This window comes from Xyrauchen texanus, chromosome 27 (assembly GCF_025860055.1).
Source record: "Xyrauchen texanus isolate HMW12.3.18 chromosome 27, RBS_HiC_50CHRs, whole genome shotgun sequence".
Classification (NCBI taxonomy): domain Eukaryota; kingdom Metazoa; phylum Chordata; class Actinopteri; order Cypriniformes; family Catostomidae; genus Xyrauchen; species Xyrauchen texanus.
In genome coordinates, this window is record NC_068302.1 from 24,714,998 (window position 1) to 24,735,791 (window position 20,794).

At 38.8% G+C, this 20,794-nt stretch overlaps 1 protein-coding gene across 1 annotated transcript; it reads left to right on the top strand.

Moving 5' to 3' along the window:
• The first annotated feature begins 710 nt into the window (after nt 1-710).
• Nucleotides 711-12,040, top strand: gnat2 (guanine nucleotide binding protein (G protein), alpha transducing activity polypeptide 2). The gene is made up of 8 exons (XM_052094638.1): nt 711-1,070; nt 3,126-3,168; nt 3,492-3,633; nt 5,461-5,618; nt 5,864-5,992; nt 6,630-6,759; nt 6,980-7,133; nt 7,231-12,040. Exons 1-8 carry the CDS (start codon nt 953-955, stop codon nt 7,419-7,421), a joined length of 1,065 nt encoding a protein of 354 aa, XP_051950598.1. The 5' UTR covers nt 711-952; the 3' UTR covers nt 7,422-12,040.
• Nucleotides 12,041-20,794: the final 8,754 nt, after the last annotated feature.

Consider the following 20,794-nt stretch of genomic DNA (forward strand, 5'->3'; position numbering starts at 1 on the left):
CGCCAGTCCCCCAAACTCAGGGTTACATAAGACATGAAAATGGCTGTGTATGTACCTCCAAGTTGTAAGTGTGTCAGACCTTCAGACAAAAGAGTCTCCCAAGGACAAGAGTAAAATCATTCATCCTCTGACCTCTGCATCTAAGAACTAAATTATAGACATATTAGTTTTCCAGATTTAAATATACTACAAATAAAAAAGGAAATCCAAAACGTTTGTGATTGCCAGCAAGCAGTTTTACATTTAGAAGCAGAAATGGATTAAGGTTGATTTGGATTTTGTACATATAACAATATATGGTTATTATATGCGCATGGGCTATGGTCTTCCTCTTCCAAAAACTGTAACTTTAACATGAAATCTTAGATGGATAGTTATAGAAAGAGCTTACCAACCATGACAATTTTACCATATCAGTTAGCCCTTAAGGTCAATTTTCTACAAATCTCAACAAGCACCAATTTAGAGCACACACACACACACACACACACAATACACTTTGGAAATGCATCCACACTCTGACATCTGATCAATGTCCTGTACAAGTTGGAATTTCACTGGAACTTATGGTCCTAATTTTACAACCTTCATTAATGTCCTTGTTAGCCAAGCTAATAGGATTGGCTGGTTCACACAGGAAGATCAGTAAAAACCCTCCCCGATCCTAAAATTAGAATTTTGAGGTGGACAAGGAGGAATTAGAGGGGATAGAGCAACCAAAGGAGGAAGCAGGGCAGTTTGCTTCAGTCTCGGTGCTGTCTCTATCCACTTGTCCATTGTTAGGTGGGTCAGTCACAACTAAAAGAGGACTCAAGACTTGTGCAACCCTACCCCTACCACGTGATCAAAGGTACAGGGCCACCTGCATCCATTTCTCTGTCCGCAAAGCACAGGGAAAGCCGGCAAAATTTCTTTCCTCGAGGAACTTGACAGGGAACCGTCTGACGACGAGATGGGTAGCGGAGCAAGCGCAGAGGATAAGGAAATGGCAAAGAAGTCCAAAGAGTTGGAAAAACAGCTCCAGGAAGATGCTGATAAGGAAGCAAAGACTGTCAAACTTCTGCTGCTGGGTAAGAAATCTGAACAGACTGTGTTTATATGACTCATTTAGGTCCATTGTGGCTAAGTTAAGAGATTCTGCATCCAGTAACTGCTCCTGGTTCAGAAGTTTGACATCTACATACATTTGTGGGTTAAAAGTTTTCACTTCAATGAGGTCACTTGCAAGAGAGTAAAATGCAGGTGAGAACTTTCACTGCAGATCTCAGCACCTGAGGCTCACAGATCGTTTTCGAAACCTCAATACTTTTTGGTGACAGGCAAGAACTAAGCAGCTCTGAATGCAACTTCAGCAACTTAAAATAAGCAACACCATGAGAGATATTTCATTAATCTGGTTTTCAAAGCTAAAATGAAGTTTACTTCATGCTAATCCAGGACGGCAAGAGATCAGTCATGTGTGCGAGTCAGCTGTCATTTGTGACTTCAAATTACCCACCAGCATTATTTACTACAAAACACAATAACAGGCAATATAATATACAAATGCACAAATTATTATGCCATTTTGTGCCATTGCACAAAAAAGAACAGCCATTTAATGACATTTATAAAACTTACTCAAATGTTTAATGCATTTCAAATGATTTTTTTAAGCTGTTCTCTTTGCAGGTGTATTATGTGAAGCAAATGAGCGCTTTTTCCACTTTGGTTTAATTTCTTAGCAGAAATTAATGATCTTAAGATCCAAATTTCTTTGTGTTTTTAGATTTTTGGAAATCTAAATTTGGAAATAGTTTTTTAAAAACAGGATGTTTTGTAAGTTCTGGTGATGCATACTCTACTGCATTTTATTATCTTTCTTTGCAAACACTCTGCAGTGAGGTCTGCTTAAAAGATCACAACCTGAGGAAGCATGTGAATTGTGGTATATTTTCAATAAGACCAGAATCCGATTACTGTGATGATTTAAGCCCAGATCCTCTTAAGCTCAGGTTCAGTTTATCTTCCAATAGGAACAGCAAGTATTGGAGGATGGTGTCAGTGGTTCTAACAGTTTACTGCAGCAGGGGACTTTAATGGAGTCATTTCACCAAAACAATGGGAAAGAGATGCACTGATTAAATATTGACCAGATTTCTTGAAGGTCAACAAACTATTTCCTGTTGGAACAGGAAGTTCATAATTTTCCAAGAGTGTATAATTTTCATACATACAAAATATTTAACACAAGGTAAAAACTTCTAGATGCATGCTAGGTCAGATGTACTCTTTATTTTGTGTAAATAGATATAGTAAATATTGGCATTAAGTTTTGGAATCTTTATCAATAAATTAGATAAAAAGTGAGTTTCTCTTTCGCAAAAGAGGCCATACAGTGGGGTAATAACTGTAGTGAATTGTCTTCATATCTGAGAGTTAGTCAGTAGAAAGCTGTACTCCATATAGTCTAATCCAGTTGCTAAATTAAGCAGATGAATGGACAGAGATGTAACAGTGATGACGCACATTCTCTTAGCATATCACCACAGCTACAGTTAACTCATAAAGTAAAGGGCACTTAAGAGTGACAGTTGCCATGGGAGACAGCTGACCCCGCCCCCTGCCCTGAACTGACAGAAGGAAGATCCTAGGTGAATCAAAGTGTCAGTGATCTTCTGAGAAGCTTTCCCTCACAAATCCAATTGGGTCACTTTATAAGCAGGTTAGAGAGCCTTCCTCTGACCTGGCAATCATTGACAATCAATACATTTTCCTTTAGAGATTACCTAACGCTTAACATTGACCTCATTATCAAATTCAAAATGTACAGAACAAAAAACAAACAGTGGTTAAATTTAAAGAAACTTCCCAAACTTCTAAACTTGTACTTTGGGATACCACCCAAATTCTTTTTTTAGTGTGTATTTTTATAAATAAAAATTGCATAACACACACACACAAATAATAATAATTTTCCAATGGAGTACAAAAATATAATGGCCATGATGTAAAGGACATGATATAGCCTCAAATTTAGGCTGATGGTTAAAGAGTGTTTTAGTGTTTGGATATGACTTCTTGTTTGTTATTATGCTCATAGATTGTTCTGCATTAATTGATGTTTCTTACTCTCTGCTTGGCAGGGGCTGGTGAGTCAGGGAAAAGCACTATTGTAAAACAGATGAAGTAAGTTTAAATACATGCAACAGACTGTACCTAACACATGTTTACAAGACTCCATCTGTATGCTGGGCAAGCACATTAAACAAAATGTTTTTACAAACAATCTGAAGTAAATGTAATATATTATGTGTTGTCTAGTTTAATCATTACATGATTGTGTCCACTTGGCAAACGCTACTTTCTGTACAAATGCACAACAGTGTTCAACCTTTGTAATGCTACTTTATCACCACCAGGTGGTAGTAAATGTTGACCCTATTTTGTGTATAAAGGTACTTGCCTACAATTTCTTAATCAGAAACACTGGTTCTCTTGCTCTCTCCAAGAATTCTGCATCAAGGTGGTTATACAAAAGAAGAACAAATGGAGTTTCGAACTATTATTTACGGCAACATCCTCCAGTCGGCAATGGCCATCATCAGAGGCATGGAGATGCTGGACATCAACTTCGGGTCACCAGCATCACAGGTCTGCATGACAACCCTCCAACACACAAATCACCAATGACTAGTCTACAAGACGACTCGTAGACAGATCCATTCACATGCTCTTAGTCTCTTGTGCAACACACATACATGTCCGCACGTGTGGAAACAGAAAGACAAGCAAGCACAAATGTTTATTAAGCTATGATACAACATAGCAATATCAGAAACACCAATAATATAATGAAAAACAGACATTGTGGTCAAAATTTTTGCTTACCTCAAAAAAATAAGTAAAGATCCATTTGACACTTTTAATGTCCCACAATCCCTTGGGAGCTAAGGAGACATCACATTTAAAATGCTGCGTTTAAAAGAAAGGTGGTGAACCATGAGTCAGGCGGCTTTTGTTTTCAACTCTAATTGATACTCTGACAGTACTCAATGCAAATCTGATTGAGACTTATGTCTCAGCAGAACAAAAATTGGCTTTTCCCAATCAGTAGGCATTTTCAAACTGGGATTGGTGCATTTCATCAGTTTGAAACAATTTGCCTACTAAATTGAGATTCCCTTCTTTTATTGGAAAGATTAGAAATGCCCATCATAGTTTGAAAATGGCAACTGATAACTACATTGAGATTCCCTGCTTTCACTGGATAGTTTAGAAACACCCATCCCAGTCTGAAAACTCCCACAGATTAGGAAAAACCCATTATTGACCTTAGTCACAGCAGCGCCATTGCTTTTTGATGGGAATGACAATGAGGCTGTGAGAGATAGACGTACAGCAAGCAGCAATATCACCCAGTAGCTCAAGACTGGTTGACCACTGATGTTAAGCAGGGATGAGCCTGGTCATTACCTCAATGGGACACCTCCTGTGGGAAACTAAGGTTGCTGCTGGAAGAGGTCTGTGTGGGTCCTAATGCCCCATATAATAGTGACGGGACACTATACTGTAAAAAGGCACCGTCCTTCGGATGAGACTTTAATCCCAGGTCCTGACCCTCTGTGGTCATTAAAAATCCCAGGACACTTCTCGAAAAGAGTAGAGGTGTAACCCTGGTGTCCTGGTCAATTTCCCCCCATTGGCCCTTATCAACCATGGCTTCCTAATAATCCCCATCCCTGAATTGGCTGCATTACTCTACTCTCTCCTCTCAACCAATAGTTGGTGTGCCATTAGCATACTGACAGACATTTGCTGCCTTCTCATCATCAATGCTGCACACTGGTAGTGGTTGAGGAGAGTCCCCTGTTCACTGTGTAAAGTGCTTTGAGTGTAGTGTCAGAAAAGTGCTATATAAATGTGACGTTCATTGCTCACAGTCATTTCGATGGGTTGTACTGCAGTTTGAAAAAAAATTTTTTATCGTTCCTCTGAAAAAATATTGAAAAGAACATCTTTTCAAGAACATTTAGTTGACAATAAACTCCAGACAACATGAGTTGGGGAAAATAATATGTGATTTAGGAGATTTTTTCAGCTTTATACCATGTGTGGCATGGAAGTGACATACGTATGTCAATCCCTCAAAGCCTCTTTTTCATTCTCATTAAAAATCAATGATGGCACTACTGTGAATAAGGTCTAATGTTCCACGGATACCTATACCACATCTGATTGGCTGGTTTGATTGGAATTCGCGAGTAGACACACACAGGACATTTTATCAGTCCACCTGGAAGCCAGATGCAAATGTCTCCAGATGCAACTTTAAAGTTTAACACCTTTTTTTTAACCTGACACAGCACTGTAAATTCAGAGGAAACAAACACAGAGGATAACAATGGAAAAACAGTGCAGATGGATGCAAAAACACATTCGATGTGAAGGGCTCCTAACAATGTCCCTTGTCCCATGCAGGAAGATGGCCAGAAACTCCAGAATCTGGCTGACTCCATCGAGGAGGGCACCATGCCCCCAGAGCTAGGAGACGTCATCAAGAGGCTATGGAAGGATTCAGGTGTGCAGGCCTCCTTCGAGAGAGCTGCAGAGTATCAGCTGAACGACTCTGCTGGATAGTGAGTACAAGATACACCTTCAACACAAACGGGGGTAGTGATACCTATACATTTTAACTACATCTGAGGAGCTGGATTTAACCTTAAGAGTCAATTTAATTTGGTGCGATCATCCATACTTTAATCTGTGTAATGTGATTATAGTACACTTCAATCAACTTGGCAGTCTGTCTGGAGATTTTCAATATTTAACAAAGAAATTAATTCAGTTGGTTCTGTAAATAATTGGCTGATACTCCCCACAGCTACTTGAGTGAAATGGACAGAATCTGTAAACCCGACTACATGCCCTCCGAGCAGGATGTACTGAGATCTCGAGTCAAGACAACTGGTATCATTGAGGAACAGTTCTCCTGCAAAGAGCTCCACTTCAGGTGTGTCTAACAACTGCAGTGGAACTGTAACACTTATGGTTTTATTAAAGTTGGAAAAAAATACTGCAATAAAACTCAAGCTCATAGCAAATCTTTTAGAACTTTCAGCACATCAACAGCACTAAAACCTCCAGGCAAAATTAAAATATACAAATATACACAACAGGTCAAATGTTTTTAAAAACTTACTAATTCTTTATTATAATTTTTTTTCTTCATTTTTTAGAATAATAGTAAAGTCATCACAACTATGGAATAACATAAATGGAAATATGGGAATTATGTTGTGACTAAACAAAATCCAAAATAAATCAAAACTGTGTTTTAGTTTAGTATCTTCAAAGTAGTCAACCTTTTCCTAGAATATGTACTCTTGACATTTTCTCAACCAACTTCTTGAGGTATTACCCTGGGATGCGTTTAAACAGAATTGAAATAGTTACCATCTATGTTGGAAACTTATTGGCTTCTTTTCTTTATTATCCAAGTCATCAAAATTTTTTTTTTATTAAATTAAGAAACTAACTTAGTAGCCACAAATGCGTCTCTCACGAGACTTTGGCCAGTTGAGGTATACCTTCTAGACACCACAAATTAAACCCTTTTAAATGTTATTGGCAACCTCCCTGGTTTGCAGGATGTTCGATGTGGGTGGCCAGAGGTCAGAGAGAAAGAAGTGGATTCATTGTTTCGAGGGTGTGACTTGCATCATCTTCTGTGGAGCCCTGAGCGCTTATGACATGGTGCTGGTAGAAGACGATGAAGTGGTAAGTACTGATTTTTAGCCAAGAACAGCCCTTACAGATCCTTTATTGAACAAAGAACTCAAAGTATGGTTCCTATAATTATATTTATCATGCACAGTATAATTTTGATAAAGGCCAGTCAGTGCAGTCCAAGGAAATGTCTGAAATTGATCCTATCTTGCAGTGCATCTCAACTGATCGAGTCAGAATCAATGAGTTATTCTCTTCTTGATACTTTCAGAACCGCATGCACGAGAGTCTCCATCTCTTCAACAGTATCTGCAACCACAGGTTCTTTGCCACAACCTCCATTGTGCTTTTCCTCAACAAGAAAGATCTCTTCACGGAGAAGATCAAGAAAGTCCACCTGAGCATCTGTTTCCCTGACTATGATGGTAAGTGATGCATTTAAGTGAAGTCTGATTTAGCAATCTTTAATTAATTTGCTTCCCATATATTATATTTTTCGAAAATCCCAATTTTGAACTCCAGGTCCCAACACGTATGAAGATGCCAGCAACTATATCAAGCAGCAGTTTGAGGAGCTGAACATGAAGAAGGGAGTCAAGGAGATCTACTCACACATGACCTGTGCCACGGACACAAAGAACGTCGAGATTGTGTTTAACGCTGTGACAGACATTATCATCAAAGAAAACCTTAAGGACTGTGGTCTGTTCTAAACAGTGTCTGCTTTTTCAGAGGTTTGTTACTTGAAAAGTTTGAGCAGTTTCTAAGAACTTCCGAAAGGCCCTACAAAAGCATTTAAATGAGAATTAGCTAATTATATATCCCTTTTCATTATGTCTAGTTTTCAGTTGATCGTCTTTTGAAAAAAATGTCAAAGATTTGTCTGCCCTATCCCCACCTTAATGATTAGATTTACTCTGGTGAAATTGCCACGGTAACAAAAGAACACCAACAGGTGGCATGAAGGTGAACTCTACAGAAAACGGTCGAGCATGGTCAGCAGATCCCCAGCCATATAACAATCTCAACATCCAAACCAAACCTCTAAAACTAGATATAGATTAGACTAATGGGTTCTGCTCTCCAAAGGGACTCTAAAAACATTTCAAAAATTTTCAGACAGCTCAAATCACTTGTAGAGTCAATGAGAGAAGGGATTGCAAAAGAAAGAGGACTTTTGATGCTATGAGTTTCTGATGCTTGTAGAAAAGATTCCTCTCACTCTGTGTTTAATGTCAAACCTATAGAGGTTTGACTATTAGTTGTTTTTTTCATTAATTTCCAGAGAAAGAAAGTACATTTTATGCAACAAAAATTTGCTTTATTAAAGTCATTGAAGTGGAATATCAGCTTCCCATGGTAACAATTAGAAACATTATTTTACATACAGTGTTATGCCACGTCTATGTTTTCAATCTCCTTTGAGAAATTAAAAACTTGCATATCAACCAGACCTGGTTGTTTTAATTTAAACAGCTCACACAATATGTGAAAGATGTTTCTTTTTAAGCCCCAAACATATTAGGGCACCATGATTTGTAAATACGAGTAGGCAAAAAATTATATTTCAAAGAAGAGGAGAAATAAAGCTATATATTTATGATACAGTAATACAGTAACACAAGACATTGCTAGGATGGCTTGTTGCTTTGTTTTAAACCTGAGGTCTGAATTTGTGGAGATGTTCTTGAATGTAAATGTAGGCACATGAAATAAAGACTTGCATCAATTCCACTGCTTGCTGTTGTCAAATTACTATTATGTGTAAATGTACAGTTGCTGCAATTGACTGGCCATTAGAGGTAATGTAATACCACAAAATAGCGACCTTACATTATTGAAATTGGGATTTTCAAACATGTTTTCAAACACTGACCTTTTATGTCAAAGACATTTAATTATGAATTTTCCAGTCCAAAACCCTCTCTTTGCTAAGCGTGTTATATAATCAAACAAAATGATTTCTTTTTTTTAGAGGTGTCATTACAACAGTTAAAATGAGCAAAAGAGATTTCTAACATTCATGAGACTACATTTAAACACACTTTTAGAACCACAATCAGAAAAAATTTGGAAAGTATTGTGGAAACGTAGAAAATAAATTAGCTAAACATGGCAATTGCACAACATTTGAAAAATAATTTCATATCAAATACAGCACAATGTTTTTTCAAAATGAGGCAAACTGCCAAGTACATATTTTGGGTATGACTTTTAATAAAATAAAATGTTTCATATACTCATTATTTATGTCAAGAAAGTCTTGATGTTTGAAATTTGGAGATTAAAATTATGAAATAAAATACTTCTTTAACTTATTGTTATTAAAATAGTTGTATCTGGTCAAGACAATGTATTGATGTTTTTTCCAGAAATGTTAGGGTTTAAAACAAAAATGATTGCATATGCATTTTGTAAAAACTGCAGGACCTGGTGAGACTGTATTATGGACAATTTTACAATATCAAAAATAACCATTAAGACAGAAAAACAACAAACCCATATTTTAAATAATGGTCAAAGGAGTATTCAGAAACCAATCAAAACCAGGGTTTTCACATACTAACTTTGATTCAGTGCAATCATTAAATTTAGTTGTTCATTTGCACTTTCAGGTTTAAAATACAGTGCATTCAAGAAGTATTCATACCCATTAATTGTTTTCACATTTTATTATGTTGCAGCTTTATGCCAAAATGCTTTATTTTTTTTGTAATTTAGTGTTTTTATTTATATTGAAAAAGTTTACAAAACATTTTGCAATATAAGAAAGAAAACTTATATGACTGTTACATCCCGCACTTACAAGGACGGCTTGACGTGCAATTTCGGAACACAGCCCCAGCCGACAGATCACCAAAGACACAAACTTAAGTTCCACAAAAAGTATAATTTATTTTAAAGTGGAAAAGATGATAAATTAAGGAGCAATGACTTCAGGGTGCCCCAAGGTCAAAATAATAAACAAAATAGACTTATAAACAAACATATATAAATTACCTAATCGGGAGAATAAACCAAATACAAAGAAACTCCTCTAACTCCCTATAAATAAACAAATCGCAAACAAAGTCAAAAAAAAAAATGACAGGACACCCCTAGGCTCCTAAAACATACAAACAAAACCGATTTAACTCATCTCAAACAAACGAACATAATCAGGTTAAAGGTTTTGGGATCTGTCGACGGGAGGAGGAATCCGGAGCTCCTCACGCCACAAGGCCAACGCCAGAATGAGCTCCCATCTTCAGTTAACGCCGCCCTTTTAAAGGCGGTGAATCAATAGATCCACCGATCAGGAGCGCCTCCCGCTGCAACCAATCCCTGCACACATACAAAACAACAACCCACACAAAACAGATACCGATGATCGTAACACCCTCACACACACACACACACACAAAAAAAAAATCATTAGTGATTTTTAAACAAAACTAAAAGAACGAGATAAGGCATCTGCTAAAACATTGTCCTTGCCCTTTTTATAGCGAATCTCAAGATTAAAATCTTGAATAAACAAGGACCAACGCATAATGCGTTGATTTGCATTACACATTCGAGACAAAAATACAAGTGGATTGTGATCAGTAAAGACGATCACGGGAATAGAACTTGATCCCACATACACTTCGAAATGTTGTAACGCTAGTAATAAAGCAAGTGCCTCTTTCTCAATAGTACTATAGTGTAACTGATAGGGCAAAAACTTTTTTGAGAAGTAGGCTACTGGATGCACAACTCCGTGAATATCATCCTGCAAAAGGACTGCTCCAGCTCCGGTGGCACTAGCATCAACATCAAGTTTAAAGGAACGTGAATAATCCGGGGCAGATAACACTGGATCACTACACAACAAACATTTTACAGCTTTAAAAGCATGTTGACATTCATCAGACCATACAAATCTGTGTGAAGCACGGAGCAGATTAGTTAACGGTAGAGCCACATCAGAGAAATTTCGGCAAAATGCTCTATAATAGCCTGCCATTCCTAAAAAACGGCGAAGATCAGGCTTGGTTTGAGGCACAGGAAAACCAACAATTGCCTGTACTTTCTGGACTACAGGACGTACTTGTCCCTGTCCAACCCGTTTTCCCAAATACATCACAGTTGCCTTGGCAAATTCACATTTGGACAAATTCAACATAAGGGAAGCATTAAGCAAGCACGTGAAAACAGTGAATAAGGTGTCTAGATGTTCTTTCCAGCTGGACGAATACACCACAATATCATCCAAATACGCTTTACAGTGCTTAACATCAGCTAATATAGTGTTCATTAATCGTTGGAAAGTCGCCGGCGCGTTCCGAAGCCCGAAAGCCATCACAGTGTAATTCAGGAAGTTGTCTGGAGTGACAAAAGCAGATATTTCGGCTGCACGTTTAGTTAAGGGAACTTGCCAATACCCCTTTAAAAGATCAGCTTTGTAACAAACTGAGCAGATCCCACATTATCCACACAATCTTCCATTAATGGTAATGGAAATGAATCACGGTTTGTGATCGCATTTACCTTACGGTAATCCATACAAAATCGATGGGTACCATCCGGTTTCGGAACAAGTAGACAAGGCGAGCTCCAAGCACTTGTGCTCGGGACAGCAAAATCATTTTCCAATAGATATTTCACTTCAGACTCGATGATTTTACGTTTCACTGGATTGACCCGATACGCATGTTGCTTAATGGGTGGATGATCGTTCACTTCAATATCATGCTGAATGACATTTGTCTGAGTAGGCACATCTGAAAACAGTCCTGAAAAAGACTGGATCAAATTCACAACATCAGATCGTTGATTTACAGCTAAATGACATAAATGAGAATTAAGATCTGACAAAATTTCAGAATTATTCAGTTTGACATCAGACACTGGCATACTCCGTAGATTTAACCCGTCTTCATCGCCACAAGAAGGTGGTACCACAGACAGTGAAGCAACTGGAACAGGAGAGCTCTTAAACTCACGTTGTTCACCACGAACATCATAACGCTTCAACATGTTGATGTGGCACACGCGAATTTTTCTCTGTCGATCGTGGGTACAGATAATATAGTCAGTATCACTGAGTTTTCGCTCCACAACATAAGGTCCAGAAAACTTTGCTTGCAACGAAGAGCCAGGAAGTGGTAACAAAACAAGAACTTTGTCTCCTTTCACAAAGGAACGAACGACTGCTTTCTTATCAAAACACTCCATCTTTATTTGAGTCTTTAGCAAAGCTGACTGAGCCAGATTTCGAGCTTTATGCAGACGTTCTCGAAAAGAACTCACATAATCTAAAAGATTGCAAGGTGGCTTTGTTTCAGACAACCAGTTTTCTTTGAGCAGCTTAAGGGGACCGCGCACCATATGCCCAAAAACTAACTCTGCGGGACTAAACCCCAAAGACTCTTGTACAGTCTCCCGTACAGAGAACAGCAGCAATGGTAATCCTTCGTCCCACTCTTTTTCTGAATCTACACAATAAGTGCGTAACATTGTTTTCAAAGTTTGGTGGAATCGTTCCAGTGCTCCCTGAGACTCAGGGTGATAAGCACTGGAAACGATGTGTTTAACATGCAACTAAGACAGAATTTGGTTAAACAAACGGGACATAAAATTTGTTCCCTGGTCCATCTGAACAATTCTCGGAAGTCCAAAAGTAGAAAAGAACACAGTTAAAGCTTTCACAATAGCTTTAGCTCTCAAAGAACAAAGTGGTATCGCCTCAGGGTAACGAGTTGCTATACACATAAGCGTAAGCAAGTAAGTGTGACCTGCTTTTGTTTTTGGTAGAGGTCCGACACAATCTAATAATATGCGCTCAAATGGTTCTCCGATAGCAGGAATCGGCTTAAGAGGTGCTGGGGAGATAACCTGGTTAGGCTTCCCAACCATTTGACAAGCATGGCATGATCTACAATATTTTGTAACATCTGACTTAATCCTAGGCCAAAAGAAATAACGCAAAACTCGATAAAGTGTTTTAGCCACACCTAAATGGCCAGCCACATTATCATGTGCCACACTTAACACCTGTTCTCGAAAACATTTGGGAACGACTATCTGGTACAATGTGTCCCAACCTGAATTATCAGACACTAAAGGTGTCCATTTCCGCATTAATACTCCATCCATGAAGTTATAACCAATTGGCTTTTTCCCAATTTCTTTTGAACTTACAGCAGAATCTCAGTAAAATTCGAGCGACTGATCTTGTTTTTGCTCGACAGCCAATAACGTGCGGTCTACAGATAGTAACAGATCAGCGGAACCAAATTCAGCACCACTGCTAGTAGACAGCGGTTTAAACGCGGACATCGCAGACAGTAATGGACCAGAATCAGTCACGTTTTCATCAACAAGAAAAGTGTCAGAAAGATCAACTACGGTGGAAAATTTTTGTGATTGAGCTCGAGTAATCACACTGGCAGGAAACACAGTCAAATCTACCGTGTCTTGCTTGCACACAACGGATGTTTCATCTAGCGGATTCTCAATGACTTCAGGGAGAGGGAAAACTTTTCCACCTGCCAAGTCATTTCCCATTATCAGGATTACGCCATTTATAGGTAATTGAGCACGAACGGCCACTTTTACGAAACCAGTTACCCACTCAGAACGAATATATATTTTATGCAAGGGAACCTTTTCCACTTGCATTGCAATTCCCTGCACTAACACATCAGAGCCACAATACGTTTTCTCTGAAAATGGCAACGAACTTTTCAAAACAAACGACTGCGCAGTCCCTGTGTCACGCAACATAGCAACAGGCACTTGATCATTTTCCAAATCACTTAAAGAAATCATTCCCTGACCAATAAAAGGTTCAAAAATTGCATCAATTTCTGGCTTCGACGATTTAGTAACAGTTCGTACGAAACCGACTCCTTTAAGCTGTTTCGTCTTATTTTTCTTTCTCAAAACGGGACAAACAGCAATCAAATGACCCGCTTCATGACAATACAAACACTCACGATCATCAGATTGCACGACTGGTTTCAAGAGTTTAGACGACTTAAAAGTTCTCTCAGAACTCACAAAATTTGGCATTTCTCGACGAGCTGGTGCCACGAATACGCTCTTGTGCGTTAATACAAATTCGTCGCACACACAGCGGCCTCCGCAAGAATCATAACTTTTTGCTCATTCAAGTAAACCACAATTTTATCGGGTAACGAATTTTTAAACTCTTCAATCAAAACGAGCTCACAAAGCTGCTTAAAATTTGTCGTTTTGCTGGCTTGACACCATTTATCAAAAAGTGCGGTTTTCTCATGCGCATACTCAACGAACGTTTGATTGGCAGCTTTCACATGCAAACGAAACCTTTGGCGAGAAGCCTCGGGGACAAGCTCATAGGCTCTCAACACAGCGGTTTTTACTTTTTCATAATCTAGACTGTCGTTAAGGGACAAAGCGGAACAGACTTCCTGAGCCTTTCCAGTTAAACGACATTGCAACAAAAGAGGCCAGACTTCTTTCGGCCAATTCAAAGCAGCGGCGACGCGTTCAAACGCACCAAAATATGAATCAACCTCGGCCTCCCGAAACGGTGGCGCGAGATTGATTTGTCTACTAATGTCAAAATCCAAAGAAGTTGCAGAAGGCCTAGGCAACGATGAATCAGAAACATGATGTAAACTCCGGCTAGTTCGAACAACAGTAGGTAGCCTTGTTTTAGACTCACCGAGCGGTCGACCAGCTTGTGTCTCCAATTCACATTGTCTAAAACGCAAGAGTTGGGTTGTATGTTCTTGACGTTTAATTTCTAAATCAAGTTGTTTCAACTGGACAGCGAGTTTTAAATCTTCCGTGTCTACCCCACTAAGTGAAAGAAGCACCGGTTCACTACTTGAACCCTGCTCTTCATCACTTGCGCTTTCGCCTATCTCCCCAACCTCACTTTCAGGATTTTTAACTGCTGTTAAGACACCCTGTTGCATCAAAGCAGCCTGTATTATGTCCCGCACTTCTTTTTTACGAGCTGATTTTACTACTGCAATGTCATAATAATCAGCAATCAAATACAAATCCACTTTACGACACAATTCTAACCCTTCACATGAAGGCTTTTGTAGAAACGTCTCATTACTAAAATCCATTATATCCCTTTTCCCAATTTTCAAGAAAAAAAAACTGCCAATCAAACGTTTACACCAGCAAAAGGAGAAAAAGAGATGTATACATACCATAAAACGAATTTGTTACCATAACGTGTCCCAATTCGTTACGAAAGGACGAGCCCCCATTTGTTACGTCCCGCACTTACAAGGACGGCTTGACGTGTAATTTCGGAACACAGCCCCAGCCGACAGATCACCAAAGACACAAACTTAAGTTCCACAAAAAGTGTAATTTATTTTAAAGTGGAAAAGATGATAAATTAAGGAGCAATGACTTCAGGGTGCCCCAAGGTCAAAATAATAAACAAAATAGACTTATAAACAAACATATATAAATTACCTAATCGGGAGATTAAACCAAATACAAAGAAACTTCCCTAACTCCCTATAAATAAACAAATCGCAAACAAAGTCAAAAAAAAAAAATGACAGGACACCCCTAGGCTCCTAAAACATACAAACAAAACCAATTTAACTCATCTCAAACAAACGAACATAATCAGGTTAAAGGTTTTGGGATCTGTCGACGGGAGGGGGAATCCGGAGCTCCTCACGCCACAAGGCCAACGCCAGAATGAGCTCCCTTCTTCAGTTAACGCCGCCCTTTTAAAGGCGGTGAATCAGTAGATCCACCGATCAGGAGCGCCTCCCGCTGCAACCAATCCCTGCACACATACAAAACAACAACCCACACAAAACAGATACCGAGGATCGTAACAATGACTAATTCCCTTCCAATCCCCCCACCCCCTTCCCCCCTTCCCGCACCCACCCCCTTGCACTTCGGGACATTGAGCAGTATCCGAATAACAAGGGATAAAATAAAATGCATACAGAGAAAGACATATAAAATCACGTTAATGATAACACCCATAAGTAGCTGCAGATTAAGTAGCTAAATATTTCTTGACTGTAGATATCCAGTTCTTCCACATCGAAAAAGTCCTAGGGTTAGTGTGATTGGTCCGTGCAGATGACAGCTCCAGGTATAATATCTCCAATAAAGAGTGAAGCCAATGTTTAATAGAAAGGTCATGCGGAGGTTTCCACCGTTGAACAAGTAACTTCTTTGCAGCGGTCATGGCAGCTAACCAGAATTTCCGTACCTTCTCACAAAGAGGAAATTGAGAATTGTCATTTAACAATAAAATAACAGGATCTTTGGGGATACAAATCCTCGAAGCCTTGTACAACACATCAAGCACCGCATCCCAGAATTTTTGCACATCTGGACAGTCCCACAGCATATGCACCAAAGTGTCCACACATCCCGGTCCACAGAAATTACAATACGGGTGGGGTGATAAACCCATTACATGTCGTATGCGTGTGGTTAGATATGCCCTGTGAATAACTTTAAAATGAATGAATTGATGATTCGGGTTTGTGGATGCATGGAATGTATTGTCCCACACTGTATTCCATTCAATTGTCCTGTTAGAAACGTTCAGATCTAATATCCAAGCTCTAGCTTTAGAAAAGTTATCTGTATTCAGATTTTGAAAACAGAGATAAAAATATGAAACAATTCCTGTGCTTGGTGCGTTTGAGATCCAATTCACCACCGGATGGGTATGAAGATTTATACCCCAAGGTACATTATGGGCCTTTAACACAGCACGTAATTTGAAATATAAAAATAAAGTGTTATGCGAAATATTAAATCTTTCTATTAAGTCACGAAAATCCAGAATTTAATCTTCCCCTTTTATGTCGTTTAACGTTAGAATACCTTTTGTAGACCAGGAAGGCTGTACGAAAGGTTGACCGCCAGAAAGTAAGTTCAGATTGTGCCAAATCGGAGTATGAGTGTGCCATAAAGTTTTAGATGCAAAACAGGCTTCAATCTTTTTGAATATTTGAAGAGTGTAGGAAATTATAGGACCATAATATAATGAGCATTTCCTGTGAGAAAGGCCTGAAAATAAAAAATCTTGCAAACGAATTGGTAAAATGCACTCTTTTTCTAATTGTTTCCATGAAGGCTGTGAGCTCGAATCAAACCATTTCAAAACTGAGAGCAGGATAAAAGACCAGTGGTACCATTTAAAATTAGGGCAGCCCATTCCACCTTTTATTTTACTTTTTTGAAGTGTAGACCACTTAATGCGGGGACGCTTTCCATTCCAAATAAATTTTATCAGTAAAGAGTCCAACTTTTTCCAGTAATTCACTGGTGGGGGGAGAGGAAGCATAGAGCTAATATAATTTATGCAGGGCAAAATATTCATTTTTATTGTTGACATTCGGGCAGATGGCGATGAAGGGAGACACATCCATCTTTGAATATCCGACTCCACTTCCCCATAAATTGACGTATAGTTAATTCTGGAAATGAGGGGTAAAGTAGGTCTCAACTGAATCCCTAAGTATTTGACTTGTGTTGAAATCTGAATATTATTTGGAATAGAAAAATTAAAACCATCTGAATTGAGAGGCATTAAAATAGTTTTATGATGATTCATTTTAAACCTCGATAATGTGCCAAATTCGTCTATAGTTTGAAGGGCGTTAGGAAGTGAGCGTTGTAGATCAGATAAAAATAGCAGAGTATCGTCGGCGTACAAAGAAATAGAATGGGTAGATGAGCCTAACTGAATCGGGGTAATGAGTTTACGTTGTCTAACATACTGTGCCAAGGGTTCTAACGATAAGTTGAACATAAGGGGAGAAAGCGGGCACCCCTGTCTTGTGCCTCATTCTAATAAAATGGTCACCGAAATTGAACTTCTTCAATGTATACCATAGATAGCTCCATTCCAGCCGATCAAAGGCTTTTTCAGCGTCAATAAACAGGAGGCCGCTAGGTGTTTCTAATTTCTCGGATTCGGCAATGACATGTAACACTCGACGAACATTGTCAGAAGCCAAACGACCCGTAATAAATCCTGATTGATCTGAGTCAATTAATTTATGTATCACTGACTGTAGACGCCTGGCAATAACTTTAGCATACATTTTAACGTCATCGTTAATCAAGGAGATGGGCCTATAATTAGAACAGTCCGAATGATCTTTGCCGGGTTTAGGCATAACCGTGATTAGAGCTGTGTTGAGATCTCTGTGAAAACGGCCTTTGAATATGGACTCATTTATAGTACGTAACCAGATATGGCCAAGTAGATCCCACAGCGCCAGATATAAATCAACTGGTAAGCCATCGATTCCCGGGGACTTGCCTTTGTTTGAGCTTACTAATGCGCAGTGTAATTCTTCTATGGTGATTTCAGATTCAAGGCTGTCAGCCTCCTCCTTAGAAAGTAAGTTTAAGTTTAACTGATCAAAAAAAGTTTTTAACTGATCAGTACTGGGTTGCATTTCTGAAGAATATAATTTTTCGAAAAATGACATGAACGTTTTGTTAATGTCTGTGGGATGTGAAGTGAGACCTTTTTTTGAACTCTGGATTGCTTGAATGTTAAAACGTCGCTCATGTTTTTTAAGAGTAAGTGCAAGGAGTCTGCTCGGTCTGCTTCCATCCATGTAATATTTATGTTTTGTAATGTGCATTAAATACTCAGCTCTTCTTCGCAACAGACCGTTAAATGCAACCCTCTCTACATGTAATTTTTGTTGTGTATCATTGGAAAATTTATTGCTTAATTCCTTTTCTAATTCCCCGCATCTTCTCTCTAACTTTGATATTTGTTCAAGATAATTTTTTTTAAGCTTAGCTGAAAAGGAAATAGCATTGTTCCTTAAAAACCCTTTGATGTAGGCCCATAGCATTTCCTGATTAGCAACACAGTCTTGGTTTATATTGATAAATTCGCTCAGTCCTGCTCTCAGTTGAGAAAGAAAGTCTTCATTTTGCAGTAAAAAGGTATTAAATCTCCATCGGGATGGTTTACAAGATGTATTAATCTGAAGATGTGCTAGTACAGCATTATGATCGGAAACACTTTGTGGTAGAATTTCAATATTAATTAGCCCTGAAAGTAATGGAGATGAAAGTAAAATATAATCAATTCTTGAAAATGTTTTATGACTTGGGGAGAAATAGGTGTATTCTTTGGCTGTTGGATTATGTAGTCGCCAAGCATCACATACATCTATATCTTTAATGAGCGATCTCAGCGCTGTACAAGACTGAGCTTGTGCTACTGAAAATGAAGGATTGGAACGATCCAAAACTGTGTCGAGCACGGCATTCATATCAGATCCAACGATAATTGAATAGCCTTGGAGAGATAATATAGTTTTGGAGACATTTGGAAAGAAGGAGGCATCATAAGTGTTCGGAGCATAAATATTCACAAATGCCAACCTCTTTCCTTCTATTAACGTACAGCAATATGCAATTCTACCATTCTCATCAGAACCTGTGTGTTCAATAATAAAGTTAGAATTACGTTTAAATAAAATTGTCACTCCTTTCTTCTTAGATTTACAGCTAGATGATACTATGAAGATATAATGCCTATTTTGCAGTCTTTTAGCATCCATGGCGGTCAGGTGGGTTTCCTGAAGAAACGCAACATCAACCTTTTTCCTGTGTAAAAGATCTAACACCCGTGTACGTTTAATAGGAGAGTTTAACCCCTTGATATTAAAAGACAGTATGTTTATTTTAACCATAGTCTGTAGTATCCGGACACACACAAATTAGTATTTAATGTTTAGAGCAAGTTATTGAGTGTATCATTAAAGTTCCCATTGTAATATGCTAAAACAAAAAAGGTCCCGAGTGCTTTAAGTGCCTAAGCGTCCCCTCCCTCTCCCACCTTCCCCTTTTAGCAAACGTCTGTGGCGGTCGCAAGGCAATGTCTGAACACTATTAACCTTCTTAGCCCCCTATGTATTTAACAGTTGAGGAGATTTAAATTAAAGGACAAATATTCCAACATCGGAAGAACTGTCAAACATACATTATTCATATAACTAGATTTTAAGACAACCAGATTTAACTGAAGTCTAAGAACTGTAACTTAGTCCGTCTATTCTGAGTAACGTTACACCAACGTCCAATAGTTAAACCAGACCTTCACAATTAACTGTCTACAACCTGCACCATTTGAAAATCGAATTTTGAAAACTGAAAATTGTTTGACAAAATGCAATTATGTAAATAAATATAATTTACCATTTCACTTTGGTGAACTTAAATCCATGCTGATAGAGAATTGGTCCATGTATTGTATAGGTTATTCAGCAAAAAACTCAAACGATGTCACCTTAGGCCGTCTAACGTTACTCATCCATTTCCTCCGGTGGCGGGAAGTTTAAGGATCTACGAGCAGATACTGATCCAGACCCTGGAGATATATTTCAGCGCTCTCCGGAGATTCAAACGAGTATTTCTGACCCTTGTGGGAGACTCTCAGCGATGCTGGATAGATTAGGAAAGTTTCTGCACCTTTCTGGTGAAGCTTGAATCTTACGGTCGAAAAAGCCTTCCTCTTTTGTGCTGTCTCGTGACTGTAGTCCACGTAGAATTCCAGGCGCGCTCCTCCGGGCAAAGTGGGTTTTGCTTTCCGGGCTCCTTGAAGGATGGCTTGCCTGTCAGGATAGCGGAGGAGCCGGAATATCAACGATCGTGGTTTTGGTGAGTTGGAATTCGAATACACTCGGTGAGCTCTGTCGATCTCGATCAGACTTGAGCGTGCCGAAAGGTCGGGATCCATTTAGGTAGCATTTTCTGTAGAAAACCGACCGGATCATCTCCTTCCATTCCAGATGGTAGATTAACCAGTCCTCGAGCGTTTTGAGTCGTTTGCAGCCCGCTGCCAATTTCTGCGGTGAACTCGATTTCTTAGTTGCCATATTTGAAATAAAACTTATATAGTTGTGACAAAATATGATATTCTTCCTCAACGTGGAAAAAAAAAAAAAAAACGTTCAATTAGGAGGTTTTAGTCAGGAGCCTAGTGCTGTGCAGCCATCTTGCAGCGCGCGTCACCAGACGTCTGTTGCCAAAATGCTTTAAATGAATATTTTTTTCACATTAATCTACACTCCATACCCCATAATATCAA